At 47.2% G+C, this 14,731-nt stretch overlaps 1 protein-coding gene across 1 annotated transcript; it reads left to right on the top strand.

The window, feature by feature from the left end:
* Positions 1-11,086: 11,086 nt before the first annotated feature.
* LOC150044180 (ral guanine nucleotide dissociation stimulator-like) lies at positions 11,087-14,343 on the top strand. Its single transcript, XM_090321578.1, has 5 exons — positions 11,087-11,851; positions 12,012-12,205; positions 12,729-12,776; positions 13,423-13,628; positions 13,888-14,343. The coding sequence occupies exons 1-4, from the start codon at positions 11,690-11,692 to the stop codon at positions 13,553-13,555; spliced, it is 537 nt and encodes a 178-aa protein (XP_090177704.1). The 5' UTR covers positions 11,087-11,689; the 3' UTR covers positions 13,556-13,628; positions 13,888-14,343.
* Positions 14,344-14,731: the final 388 nt, after the last annotated feature.

Raw genomic sequence — 14,731 nt, 5'->3', positions numbered from 1 at the left:
CAAGGACAGTGCTCAGACTCTGAGCTCAAGCCCAGGACTGGCAAAAAAAAACAACAACAAATACCAGATGTAACTGTTCACACCTAAGTCCCAACATAGAAAGCAGGAAGCCAGCCTGCTAAATAGGGAGGAAAAAGAAAGAAAGAGAAAGGAGGGAGGGTAGGAGAGGGGGAGAAGAGGAGAGGGAGGAAAAGGAAAGGAAGCCAGCATGGTGAAAGTTATTGATGCAAGGAAAAACTTGGTCTTATCAGACCAAGACAGACATACAGCCAAGAAGGGAGATCTTATGCTTACTTGCACAAGATAAGCACTTTCTCAAGGTAGGGCCCGGAGTTTGGCCTGGTGGTAGAGTGCTTGCCTAAGTACTTTCTCAAGGCCTTTCTAAAAGTCCCACTAGAGATTCCTTTTTGTCCTACGTGCGTCACACACACCCCAGACACTCCCTGATGAGTCAAATAATAACATTTTATTATTTAAAAATATTCTATAACATAGTGAAGGGAAGATGTTCTTGACAGAACACTTGTTGGCAAGGGCATCTCCACCAACGGAGAAAGAAAGGCTGGGCCAAAACAGTTACAGTAGTCAATGTGCCAGCCAATCGTGTCTGTCATCCCAGCTACTCAGGTGGCTGAGATTTGAGGATTTCGGTTTGACACCAGTTGGGGCAGGAAACTCTTCCCTCCAACTAACCATAGAAAACTGGAAGTGGAGCCTAATACACAAAAGCTCAGGAACAGCACCCAGCCCAAGGACTGACAAAAAATAATAATCATTCAATGCACATATGTGAAAATGGAACTAGATAACTTGTGAGAATGAGAAGAAGTATTGAAGGGATGATACAGATCGAGATGAATTGTGCCAATAAACCGATTATGTTGAATTGAAACCTCTTGCACAACGAACTTAAAGCTAATAAAATAATAATTGGTTTATTTATGTTTACTACCAAAAGCTTACATTTAGATTTCCTTCCTTTTCTCTTAATGTCTTTCCTTTAGTGATATGTATCTTTCTCAGATATCATGACCCATTAGAGAACTAGTAGGAAATTAAGTTAAGCTGTTCTTTAGTTCAGATTTGTGGGGCCTGTTATGTTTTGCTCAGGATTACACTGGGTAGATGGGATTTGAGAAAGTACCACAGAGGTAGAACACATCACTCTATCAAGGGCACATATATTGGTTTTTTTTTCTGTTATATTTATTTACTTATTTATTTCCAGAACCGGGGAATCAATTGCAAGGCTTTGTACTTGCTAGCCAAGTGCGTGACCACCACTTTATCTTACTCTGTCATTGAGATAAAACCCTTAATAAGTTTTCCCCAGCTGGCTCTAAATTCTTGATCTGACTTTGCCTTCCAACTAGTTAGGATTACAGTCATAAAGACAAAGCCGTGTGTGTGTGTATGTGTGTGTGTGTGTGTGATTTGTGGGGTTTGAACTTGGGTCTGGGTGCTATCCCTTCATGTTTTTGCTCAAAGCTGGTGCTCTATTACTTGAGCCACAGACAGCTCTACTTTCAGCTTTTTGGTGGTTAGAATCTCATGGACTTTCCTGTCCTGGCTGGCTTAGAACCTTGATCAGATTTGACATCAGCTTCCTGAGTAGCTAGGATTATGAGTACCTAGCCCTACCTTATTTATGCATCACAGGAAACACCTTACCCAGTCCTAAGGTCCATCAAATTGACAGACTGAAGAACATGGCACACAGTTAGCTATGCACCAGATGTGTTTGTACCTGTAGACAGAAATGGCCACATCCTTGGAAAGTCCTACATAATATTATTTAGGCTTCATATGAAGCCGGAAATGTCAAGTTAAGTTCTTTAAAAATATGCTCACGGCTTTATATTCTCACTCAATAGTCGTGCCCTTTTATCTCAAAAAGCATTCTTGACTCACTATCCAGAACACTCAAAATATTTCACCTGCACACTAGAATCGGAATTATCAAGTGTGTTTGCTTCTCAAAACCCATGATAGGGCAGCCAGGTCCCTCCCCACAGAGCTTTTAATATCGGTCTTGTGAGATTATGGCTAACAATTAGTCCCTCTGGAAGCAATGCTCATTTTCCTTTTCAAAGCATGCTATTTAACAGGGCACTAGTGGCTCAGGCCTGTAATCCTAGAGACTCAGGAGGCTGAGATCTGAGGACTCAAAACCAGCCTGAGAAAGAAAAAAACCCAGGAGACTTCTATCTCAAATGAACCACCAAAAGAGCCAGCAGTGGAGCTGTGGCTCAAGGGGTTGAGTGCGAGCCTTAAACAAAAAAGCTCAAGGACACCGACTTCAAGCCCTGGACAGCTATCAAAAAAAAATACAAATAAATAAGAATAGCACGACATCTGCTGCTTTCAGTAAAATCCTCAGACCTTTCTCCTCTTCCTCCTCCTCCTCCTTTTGTGCCAGTCCTGGGGCTGAGCTCTGTCCCTGAGTTTTTCTGGCTCAGGGCTAGCGCTGAGCTCCACGTCTAGCTTTTTGATGGTTAGTTGGAGACAAGAGTCCCGCAGGGCCAGTGGTTTGCTCTGGTGGTAGAATGCTTGCTTCGCACACACAAAGACCCAGGTTCAATTCCTCCCAATCACATACATGGAGAAGCCGGCGCTGTGGCTCAAGTGGCAGGGCGCTTGCCAGACTTTCTTCTCCAGCCTGGCTCCAAACCCTGATTGTCAGATCTCAGCCTTCCCAGTGGCTAAGATTGACAGGCGTGCCTCGCCAGCATCCAGGGCTTTTTTTTTTGGGGGGGGGGTCAGTCCTGGGGCTTGAACTCCGGGCCTGGGCGCTGTCCCTGCGCTCCTCAGCCCAAGGCTACCGCCCTACCCTGCAGCCAAGCGCCGATTCCCTTTTCTAGAGGTTAACTGGAGATCAGAGCCTGGGGTCCTTCTGTGTCCAGGCTGGCTTTGAACCTCCATCCTCGGATCTCAGCCCCCGCCCCGAGCTGCTGGGATGACAGGCGTGAGCCACCTCACCAAGGAGGAGCCCCCACCTCCCTGATCCAGGGGCTGAGCCCCTCGGTGGGTCCGTCTGGGGTGGGGTGGGGTCCTTTTTTTTTTTCTTTTAGTCTATCTTAAGTTTCTACCTTGCTTTAGAAAAACAAACGCTGAAGATCTCACACACGCAGGAGGAGCCCAGCTCCCAAGGCCCGGGAAGGCGCCTCCCTTGGCTCGGCCTCCTCCTTGCGCACCGCCACCACGGCGGCCAGGAGCTGCAGCTCCGCAGGTGCCCGGCTCCGCCGCCTGGGCACCCTGGGGGCGGGGGGCGGGGGGCGGGGGGAGCCCAGGCCCGGGCCTGCCGAGCCGGCCGCGGGCCTCGCGAGGAGCCGGCGCCCTGCGGGGGCCCGGACGCCGTGGAGTCCCGGACGCCCGGTCCGGGCTGCAGGCGCCCCCCCCCCCGCCCCCGGCCCGCGGTTCTCCCCATCCCCGCCCTACCTCGCCGCTTGGCGCGCACGATGCCCTTCTTCTGCAGCACGAACGTGGACCCGTTCACCAGGCTCGACACGACCGCCACGCCCAGGCCCAGCGACACCGCGGCGGGGCTCGGGCTGCCCCGCCCTCCCCGGCCGCCGCTGCCGCCGCCGCCGCCCCCGCCGCCGCCGCCGCGGCCGCTGCGGTCCCCATGCCGCCCCGGCCCGCCCGCCCGCCCTCCGCGACTGCGCCTGCGCGCCCGCGCCTCGCGGGGAGGACCGGGAGGGTGGGGAGGGCGGGATCCATGCGGGAGGGGAGCGCAGGGGAGGGATCCACACCGAGGGGAGGGCGGGATCCACTCGGGGCGGAGAGGGAGGGATCCACCCGGGGCGCGGAGGGCAGGGGAGGGAGGGATCCACCCGGGGCGCGGAGGGCAGGGGAGGGAGGGATCCACCCGGGGCGCGGAGGGCAGGGGAGGGAGGGATCCACGCGGGGAGGAGAGGATCCACGCGGGGCGGGGAGAGAGGGATCCACACAGGGGGGAGGGCAGGGGACGGAGGGATCCACGCGGGGGGAGGGAGGGATCCACGTGGGAGGGGAAGGAGGGATCCATGCGGGAGGGGGGGAGGGAGGGATCCACACTGGAGGGGAGGGCAGGGGAGGGAGGGATCCACACGGGAGGGGAGGGAGGGATCCACGCGGGGAGGGGGGAGGAGGAGAGAGGGATCCACGCAGGGGGGGGCGGGGAGGGGGAAGGAGGGAGGGCCTGAGATGAGGTCTCAGAGGAGGACCATACCTAGAATGGAAGGGACACTGGAACTTCACCAGGAAGAACGCCATGGAAGAGACCTGGGGTCGTGGGGGGGAGAAGGGGGGAGGAGGAACGGGGTCAAGGCAGGGAGAGGAGAGCAGGACTGGTCGGGAGTGGGGGGACTTAAGAGTGAGGCCAGAGACAAGGACCCCTGGATGCCCGGGGGAGATGGGGAGGGAGAGGGGGGGCTGGGGTGGGCAGGGGGGGGCCTGGCACAGGGCATTAGGGGACCAGAAAGGAGTGGGCTGCTTCCCCAGGTGAGGACCAGGTCGTGAGCTCATCCCAGATAAAGGGGGAGTGGGGTGCGTGTGTGTCTGTGTGTGTATCTGTCTGTCTGTGTGTGGGGGTGATCTGTGTGTGTCTGTCTGTGTCGGTGTGTGTATCTGTGTGTGTGTATGTCTGTCTATGTGTGTGTATGTCTTTGTGTGTAGCTGTGTGTGTATGTGTATCTGTGTGGGTGTATGTCTGTATTGGTGTGTGTATCTCTCTGTGTGTGTGTGTGTGTGTGTGTGTGTGTGTGTGTGTGTCTGATACTTCTTTTTTTGCTTCTATGAAGTCCGCTCTCTCCATTCGAAAGCTTGGTGATTTCTTCATTTTGATTTATAATTAAACAGGTGAAAAATTAGGGAAAGCCTGGAAAAGGTTGCTTTAAAACAAATCCCTGGGGGCCAGGAGTTGGGCCTAGTGGTAGAGTGCTTGCCTAGCATGCACCAAGACCCAGGTTCAATTCCTCAGGTATCACATACATAGGAAAAAAACAGAAGCACCAGAAGTGGTGCTGTGGCTCATGTGGTAGGGCACTAACCTTGAGGAAAGCCCAAGGACAGTGCCTAGGCCCTGAGTTCAAGCCCCAGGACTGACAAAATAAAGAAAGAAAAATTTTAAAAAGTGAATCCTTGGCCCAGGAGCTAGTGTCTCATGCCTGTCATTCTAGCTACTCAAGGAGCTGAGATCTGAGGGTCCAGGTTCAAAGCCAGTCCAAGCAGGAAAGGCCATGAGACTCTTCTCTCCAATGAACCACAAGGAAACCACAAGTGGAGCTGTGGCTCAAAATGGTAGAGCATTAACTTTAAGCAAACAGAGCTCAGGGACGGTGTCCAGGCCCCAAGCTCAAGACCAACCAAAACTAAAAACTATCCCTGCTGGGTGCTTGGTGGCTCATACCTGTAAATCCTAGCAAGGCTGGAGGAAGAGATCCAAGAATACAGGAAAGTCTGAGACTCTTAGCTCCAGTCAATCATCAAAAAGCCACAAGTGGGCTGGAAGCATGGCCTGGTGGTAGAATGCTTGCCTAGCAAGCACAAAGCCCTGGTTTCAATTCCTTGGGTACCACATACACAGAAAAAGCTGGAAATGATGTTGTAGCTCAAGTGGTAGAGCACTAGTCTTGAGATAGCCCAAGAACAGTGCCCAGACCCTGAGTTCAAGCTCTAGGACTGGAAAAAACAAACAAACAAACAAAAAAACCCACAAATGGAGTTGTGGCTCAACTGACAGAGAATCAGCTTTGAGTGAAAAAGCTAAAGGACAGTGCCCAGACCCTGAGTTCAAGCCCCAGAACTGGAGGAAAAAAACAACCACTGTAGGTCTCACCTAGTTACTTTGTTTGGATGGTATATACTTTTACATATTTCCCATGACAATATATAAAAATTTCCCTTTTGCGTAGTATTTTATCACAATCTAATTCCCTGTTGCCACATGAAGATGAGTAGTTATTGTCAGTGTCATGTATAGAAGGGTTACAGTTACATTAATCAGGGTACACTACTTCTCCAACACTGATACCCCTTCTCATGTTTTATCCCCCTTTCCTTCCCCCGTCCCCCTCCCGAAGATGAGTAGTTTTAAACAATAGAATCTCCATAAAAAGCAATGATTAATTTGTCTAATCTTTAAGTGATTTTTGATCCCTAAGCTGCTCCCTAAGTTTTCCCCCTTTCAATTATAAACGGTGCCACACTGCACAAAAGTGCTTTAGACTAAAAAAAAACTTATCCATTTTTTTTGTGTGTGGGGGGGGTCATGGGGCTTGAACTCAGGGCCTTGCACTGTCCCCGAGCTCTTCAGCTCAAGATTGACGCCCTACCCCTGGAGCCTTAGCCCCACTTCCCGTTTTCTGGTGGTTAATTGGAGATGAGAATCTCATGCTTCTCTTTGTGCCTGGGCTAGCTTTGAACCTCGATCCTAAGATCCCAGCCTCCTGATTAGCTAGGATTAGAGACGTGAGCCACCGCGCCCATCGAAGCTTATCCATTATTTTTAAGTCAATAAATATAGTGAGTGCAAAAAATATGAAGTAACCCTAAGTTCCATCATCCCCAAATAACTACTATTACTACTAAAGAATTCACTCCAGGCATTTTCCTCCTTGTAACTGGGTAAAAATATACGTAATAAGTCAAATGGGAAGACTCCAATCGTATTTTTTTCCAGATAATATTTGTGTTCATTTTTGTTACTGGAATTTCAACTCAGAGCCTCATACACTTATGTGAGGTATGCCTCTAGCTCCTAGACAGTTTTTTAATTAAAAAATAAATAAAACTATGTTTTACTGAAGAAGTGAAACTGACTCCGGAAGCTGAAATAACCACTGTCTAATTACTTCTGAAGGCAAATAAAAGCACTTGTGTGCTGGTCTCCTAGTCATATGGGCTGGTGGCAGTTATACCCTTTTGGATTCTAAAGTTTCCTGATGTGATAAGGTTAATCATTCACGACTCCAGCTCGGTTTCTTGTAGCTGTACTGTCTCAATGTCCTGTTCCCTGTCATTGTTAACATGAAATATATAATAAACCATAGTCAACGTTTTGTCAACTGATATAATTGTAATTAACTTGCTGTAACTTCTTATTCTTTTTTTTTAATCTACAAAAAAATAGACTCAAAAGACCATTTGGGGAGCAATTTTGCTAGGAAGGTAGAATTGTTATTCCTCTCTTCCATTGCTGCCCCGCCCCCCAGATATGCTCATCTTGGCTGAATAAACACTATACTAGCCAGGCACCAGTGGCTGGCTCATGCCTGTAATTTTAGCTATACAGAAAGATGAGGTCTAGAGGATCAAAGTTCAAAGCTAGCTCTGGCTGAACCACAGTCTCCATTTCCAAATTTTAGATATCACCAATTAACTCTTTAAAATGAAAAATGAAGAAAATCAACTCACATCACAGCTCCCTGCAATTTCTTCTGTATTTTTTTTGCCAGTCCTGGGCTTGAGCTCAGGGCCTGAGCACTGTCCTTGGACTTTCTCAAGGCTAGAGCTCTACCACTCAAGCCTCAGCACCTTTTCCAGCTTTTTTCTATGTATGTGGTACCAAAGAATCAAACCTGGGTCTTCGGGCATGCTAGGCAAGCACTCTACCACTAGGCCAAACACCCAGCCCTCTCTGTATTTTTTTTACTTCACTAAAGCATGTAACATTTAGAGACTACTATGTAGCCACAATTCTTTTGTTTGAGCAAATATATATGTACATGTATATATATATATATATATGTGTGTGTATGTGTGTGATATGTATAAGTACATATATATGGGTTCCTATGTGTATTCCTTAATTACATTATCCATTACCTTTTTTGCTGTAAAATTTCTTTTTTTTAATTTTTTATTGTAATTAATAAAAGGGTTACATGATATTTGCCAGGTAGAAGGTGCATTAATTCACATACATTGATACCCTTTCACATGTCTTGGTACCCATTACCCTTCCCCCCACCCCTCTCCATTACTTTTTTACCAAGTTTTTCTGTTCATCTCTCAACCTTTTATTTTATTATGAATTTTTCAGTGGATAGTGGTATATGTAAATAGCCAAATTATGTGAGCTCTTAACATATTATAAAATGTTTGCCTCAGCAACAAGATAGGCAAATGTAATATTTTCAGCCACATTCTTTCTCTAAAACATTGTGGGTATTGTCCCTTTGTCCTCTAGCATTAAATATGATGTGGGACATACATATACATATGCCTACAACCACATCATTAGGAACTGAACACACAAATAAGGCATAAATCATATTAAAGAATGTTTTGTTGGATATGTTAATAAAACTGTGGTTATAGCCAGGCATCGGTGCTCATGCCAGGCTCATGCCAATAATCCTAGCTACTTAGGAGACTGAGATCTGAGGATGACTATTCAAAGCCAGCCAGGACAGGAGGGTTGTGAGGCTCTTATCCTCACTAAACTACCAAACAGTCAGAAGTGGTGCGATGGTTCAGAATAGTGGAATGCTAGCCTTGAGCAAAAGGGCCAGCACCAAAAAGAGTGTGGTTAATCTCTTTGTATAGTAACACCTATAGAAGCATTAATAAGTGAAGTTATATTGGAGATTTGCTTAAAATTTTAAGAGCTGGGTGCTAGTGGTGCACGTCTGTAATCCCAGCTACTCAGAAGGCTGAGATCTGAGGATCACTATTCAAAGCCAACCAGAGCAACAAAGTCTGTGACTCCTTTTTGTTTGTTTGTTTTTTGTTTTTTGCCAGTCCTGGGCTTGAGCTCAGAGCCTGAGCACTGTCCTTGGGCTTTCTCAAGGCTAGAGCTCTACCACTTGAGCCTCAGCACCCCTTCCGGCTTTTTTCTATGTATGTGGTACCAAGGAATCAAGCACTCTACCACTAGGCCAAACTCCCGGCTCCAAGTCTGTGACTCTTATCTCCAATAAACTACTCAGAAAAAATCCAGAAGTGGGCCTGTGGCTCAAATGGTAGAGCTCTGGCCTTAAGCAAAAAAAAGCTCAGGGAAAATGCCCAGGCCCAGAGTTCAGCCCCAGGACTGGCAAAATAAAAATAAAAAATTTATAAGGGGCTGAGAGCATTGCCTAGTGGTAGAGTGCTTGCCTAGCATGCACAAGGACCCAGGTTCGATTCCTCAGGACCACATACATAGAATAAACTGGAAGTGGTGCTGTGCCTCAAGTGGTAGAGCTCTGGCCTTGAGAAAGGCCAAGGACGGAGTTAGACCCTGAGTTCAAGCCCCAGGACTGGCAAAAAAACATCATAAGAGTGCTGGAGGTGTAACTCACTGTAGAGCATTTGGTTCACATGCAAAAGCCCTGTTTCAATCCTCGGCATCACAAATACAAAAGAAAAATTTAGTCACAGTAAAAAAAGAAGAAGCAAGCATGACTAGAGCTAGATATAATGAGGGATATATATCCATCTCTATCTGTAGATAGATTGATATAGATAGGTGATAGATCTGTAGCTGTATCTGTCTATAGATCTATCTATAGTATGGATCTATCTATCTACCCATATGTTTAAATAGATGGATGTTGATTTCCTGAGAAGGTGCACTGGTTACCAGCCTCCAGGGAGACAATACACTGACTAAGCTGTGTAACAGCACTTTCTCCCAGGGACAGCAATCTGCCGATGTCAACTCACCCATTTCAGAGTTTGCAGATGGCATGGTCACCAAGAAAGATTCCGTTCAGGTTGAAGGACCCTTTGCTGGATGTAGCAAGATCAGCTTTTGGTGGGCATGGATCTTCCAATACCATCGATCTGTCCTAACCCTAAGTCCCCCAAGACTAGGATTGGTGGGTATGGGTTGCCTATGGCAGTCGGAACCCAACTGCACCAATACAGGACAATGCTCTGCATTGTACCCAACCCGTTACTCTCCACCAGGAAGTAGTGAGATTGCCCAAGTGCCATATGACATGCGTAGTTAAGTAGAGCAAAGGAAACATTATATAGATCATGGAATCTGAAACACAGAAAGATATTCCTACGTAAGACATCAAATTCCTGGCTGAACTGTTCATTTTCTCTTCATAAGGAAGTATTGCAGCCTCCATGCCCATTCTAACACAGCTAAGCAATGTCAAGAGACTGCACAATTTTGATTATCTTTCCCAGCAAGATTAAGAAGTAGAAAAGAACAAAAACCATGTATGGTCGTTTGCACCTGTAATCCCAGCTACTTGAGGGGGCAGAGACTGGGAACATTATAATCGAAGGCCAACCTGGCCGACAAGTTAACAAGACTCCATCTCAATCATTAAGTTGGGTGTGATAGCATACACTTATCATACCAGATAAGTGAGACAATAAGAGGATCGTGGTCTCAGGCCAGTCCAGGAAAACCTCTGAAAAGTAAAGTTAAAAAAAAAGTATTAGAAAAGGATTGGTTGAAGGGAATATGGCTCAGTGATAGAATGCTTGCTTAGTATGCATGAAGCCCTAACCCATACTCGGGAAATGTCAGAAGTGAAGCTGTGGCTCAAGTGGCAGGGTGCTAGCCTTGAGTGAAAAAGCTCAGGGATAGTGCCCTGTCCCTGAGTTCACATCTCATGACAGGCCCCCCCAAAAATGCCCAGAGCAAAAAGGACTGAAGGTGTAGGCCAGAAAGAGAGCATCTAACTAGCAACCATAAGGTCCTGAGTTCAAATCCACCACCAAAAAATATAGTACCACCTAAATATAAATAAAAGTCCAAAGGACATTTCAAAACAGCCGTGTGTCCACCCCTACCTATCCAGTCTCAATATTTACCATATTTTCTGTGATTGTCTAAGAAAATGAATAATAATGGAGAATCTTACTTTTTTCATATATTTTTATTGTAATTAATAGAAGGGTTATATTCACCAGATAGAAGGTGCATTACTTCACAGACATTGATACCTTTCTCATGTCTTGGTCCCCATGTCCCTCTCCCCACCCCCTCCCTGAATCTTACTTTTTTTTATTGTTGTTTTGGGCTTGAACTCAGAGCCTGGGTGCTGTCCGTGAGCTATCTTGCTTAAGACTAGCACTCTATCACTCCCACTACAGCTCCTCTTCCAGCAATTTGGTGCTTAGTTGACAATAAACATTTCATAGACTTTCCTGGCTGGACTGGGTTAGGGATAAAAAGGGAGCAACCTGCCTGCCTTCTACTGACTTGCCAGATTTGGGTCCGATGGCCCACCCCTCTGGCACAAGTAAACTTTGCCTTGCTGAGTTATTTTGAGTTGGTCTCCTTATTCCTACAAGACACCCCAACATCCTGAGCCAGGTAAAACAGGTGTTTAAGGGTATAGACACCTAATAATACCCTAGGATATTAGAATAAAGGCCAGGTAACAGCTAGGGTGACAAAGGAACCATGACACCCAAAATGACTTGTGAAGGTTCACTGAAATGGTAAGAAAGCCCCGTCTCCTTTTAACTGAAGCCCTGCCTAGCAGCAGGCTTGCCAGAGGATGGTGAGATTGGACAAGATGTGCTGTGAACTGGGACCATATGTGCACATGGTGATGAGGAAGTGGGAATTTCAGCAGCCGCTGAATCCTTTGCAGGGGTCTTGTGTGAGGAAGGGGCTCAGGTAAGGGGAATTGGGGAAGGTGACCCTACACCTTTAAGGATGGGGCCAACCGAACACGGAATCCGGGTAGCCAGGCAACAACATTCCAGATGAACAGGAGCCAGCTCACTTGGCTAGCAATCCTGAAGAAAGAGGATGTTCTCCTGCTGCTTGCCAAGATCCCACTACTCAGGTCTCAGGAAATCCCGCAGTGGTCGCTGGGTCAGTGCTCACCCCCGACTCCAGCGCCTCAGGGAGTTTTTCCATAGGAATACAAATCGCACGAATGTTGTGCCAGAGCAAGTAAACTCTACCCAGGTAATTTATCTCAGTCAACCCTAGAACCCTCAGGAACTTGTAGGTTGCCAGTTAATAATGGTAATTCTGTGACTTTTTCACTTCACTTGATCATATTGAGTCAATGGAAAGTGGGCTACTATCTCCATCTCTGAACAACCTCTCCTTGATCCCACCTCAGGAGGAAAAGGTGTCAGTCCCAATCCAGGACAAACCCCATACAGTGACCACTCTGGAGCCAGGGGTGCTGGAGAAGATGGTAGACCTCCTGGTTCCTCTCCACCAGAAGCAGAATCCCTTCTTTGTGCCAGCCTTCCTGTGTACTTACAGAAGGCTTACCAGAACAGGGCAAGTATTGGACCTTCTGTTTAACAGGTACATGTCACATCCAAACCGAAGTGATGTCACCACCAATCCTGCCTAAACCTAGAATATACTGTATCCTGTGGGTTTCAATTTGATCTTCTCAAACAAAAGTGGGATGAAACCCAACCTTGTTCCTTTGAAGTGGGCTGCTCAGGACCATGGGTCACTTGGAGGGGACATTTTACTTCCTTAGAAACAGGTCTCTGACTAAGGGATTGTGTATTTGAAGTCCCCTGATACATTTTCCCTAAGTTAGCAAGGTTCCCCAATCTCCAAGGCCCCTGAAGAACTGGAGCCAAAGAAAGGGCTATAGAGTAGAGGTGGACTGAGGGCTGTATGTGTACTGATTCATCAGGGAAGTACATGAAGCATGTACTTTGGAGAGGCACATTCCAACCTTAGTGTAACATTCAAGAAACTGTGCAGATAAATATCTCCGTTCCCATCCTGGATTTAGTCAACCCACCTAACTAACCTGATAGGTCAGATAAACAGGACAATGAAAACATGACTTCCTCCTCTCTTCCCATAGATATGCACATTTCCAACCTAACTGTGAGGAGGATGAACAAGTAAAGAAGTGAGTGGAATTTGGGCCAGAGGGAAGGGCTCTCCTTGAAGCATGGGCTAAATAATATTAGGGCTTGGGATACTAGGTAACAAACTCTGGTTGGCGTATTACTTGTGCTGGAGACTGAAGCTTCATCTAAAGGCATGGACAAACTATGAGTGAAGTGTCCTGGTCTCCCAGATAGCAGAGGGGAGATGTGGGCTGAAAACCCCATGGAGAAATATTCCTACAGGGCTGGAAGTTTGGCCTAGTGGTAGAGTGCTTGCCTAGCATGCACCAAGACCCGGGTTCGATTCCTCGGTACCACATACATAGAAAAAAGCTGGAAGTGGTGCTGAGGCTCAAGTGGTAGAGCTCTAACCTTGAGAAAGTCCAAGGACAGGGCTCAGGCCCTGAGCTCAAGCCCAGGACTGGCAAAAAAAAAGAAAGAAATATTCCTACAGTATCAAATCCTAGCAGAGCTTCCAATGGGTGCCACAGGAGAACTGTAGGGAGCCTTCTCACTTGAGTCTCCTTCCTCTTCCCAACATGCAACATGGGCAACATGCCCAACATGGGCAGTCTCTGGATGGGATCTCTCTCAACCAGGGGCTGCGGAGGGTCTCAGTAAGGAGAGAGTAGGCTGTCACTCTGCTTTCTATCCAACTGCACACAGCACCCTGTGTTCCATGATTGCCATGTGGCTGGACCAATACCCTGAGGATTTCTGCCAGTCCAAGGACCTGACCAACCTGAATAAGCTGATGGCCTATGCACTGCTCCACATGCCCTCAGACCGCCAGGTCTGAGGACACCTCCTCCTCACCCAGCTGCAAGACCAGGAGACCAAAGAGACAGTCACTAAGACGGAGGATTCCTTAGGTAAGTGCAGGGGAACATGGGAGTAGGGATGGTGCCCCATGGGATGAGAATCCCAGGCTGGTGATTGGCCAGTAACTACTAGTAAAAGCCAGTCAAGGAAGATGTCCTGGGTATTCTATATCAGACAGCATCTACTCTCTGAATGGTGACTCTCAGGCTCAGGCACTCATTATCAACACCTACACTCTCCTTGAAGGTTTAGATCAACCTTGGCTTCTACAGTTCCCTCCATTAACAGTGCATCTCATTCCATCCTTAGATCTGGGACCACACACAACACTTGCTCCTGAGATCAGGGCATAGGATGTGTCTGTGATGGCAGCAGATGCAGTACTGGAATCAGTGGCTTCTCCAGCTGCAGAAGAAGATCTGGTGCCTCCACACTTATTGGAAGTGCAGTATGTGTCCTCGGTGTAAGGAACATAACACCTTCTATCTCCCGTAGGCCTCCAGCTGGTTCTGGTCACCCACCAGGAATGCAAAACATCCAATTATAATGGATGGGTTGCTATTGGCAGTCGATATTTACCTGGAGCTGCCTACACTATGTCAAATCAACCCATCTCACTCATAAAGTGTAGAACATATCCACAGTGCATCTCCTGCACATTTGTTTTCTGTGGAGTTTAAGCCACGGGTGGACCTCCCACTGTCCACCTGACAGCAGCTTCCTTCCCATTCTTCCCTTCCCCAGGGGAAAATAATCTGGTTCTTTTCAGTCTTGTTACATTATTTTAACTGTTGATATAATAAAATTTCACGTTTCATTCTAAGATGTGCAATTTTTGAGTGCTAAATCGACTATCCATTTCCTACAACAGCATCTGTTGTCAAACTAGTACCTAAATCTCCTTGCAGAGCAACTGAGACCTGAGTAGAATAAAACATACTGACCTGGTAGGTCTGAGAGAGAAGCTGCTGGACTTAGAAGTGTCAGTAAATGCCTGAAGAGTGGCAAGGAATCCAACAATAGCAGGATGCTGTCCTGTGCTGAGATGGGATCTCTGATGTTTAGGGACACAAAGAGTACCATAGCACAAGCCAGACGGCCTGGAATAGTGGCCCACTTGAGCCTGGCTCTCTTCATCTATCAACTGGGACAA

Source organism: Megascapheus bottae, chromosome 30 (assembly GCF_031878675.1).
Source record: "Megascapheus bottae isolate mThoBot1 chromosome 30, mThoBot2.hap1, whole genome shotgun sequence".
Taxonomy (NCBI): domain Eukaryota; kingdom Metazoa; phylum Chordata; class Mammalia; order Rodentia; family Geomyidae; genus Megascapheus; species Megascapheus bottae.
The sequence above is the reverse complement of the archived record's forward strand: the minus strand, read 5'-3'. Positions and strand labels throughout refer to the sequence as shown.

Excerpts from the sequence above, each read along its gene's own strand:
- LOC150044180 (XM_090321578.1), top strand. The coding sequence starts at position 11,690 with ATGTTCTCCTGCTGCTTGCCAAGATCCCACTACTCAGGTCTCAGGAAA. Across the intron at positions 11,852-12,011 it reads AGCAAGTAAACTCTACCCAG|GAGGAAAAGGTGTCAGTCCC; the intron begins GTAATTTATCTC and ends ATCCCACCTCAG. Across the intron at positions 12,777-13,422 it reads GAGGATGAACAAGTAAAGAA|CACCCTGTGTTCCATGATTG; the intron begins GTGAGTGGAATT and ends AACTGCACACAG.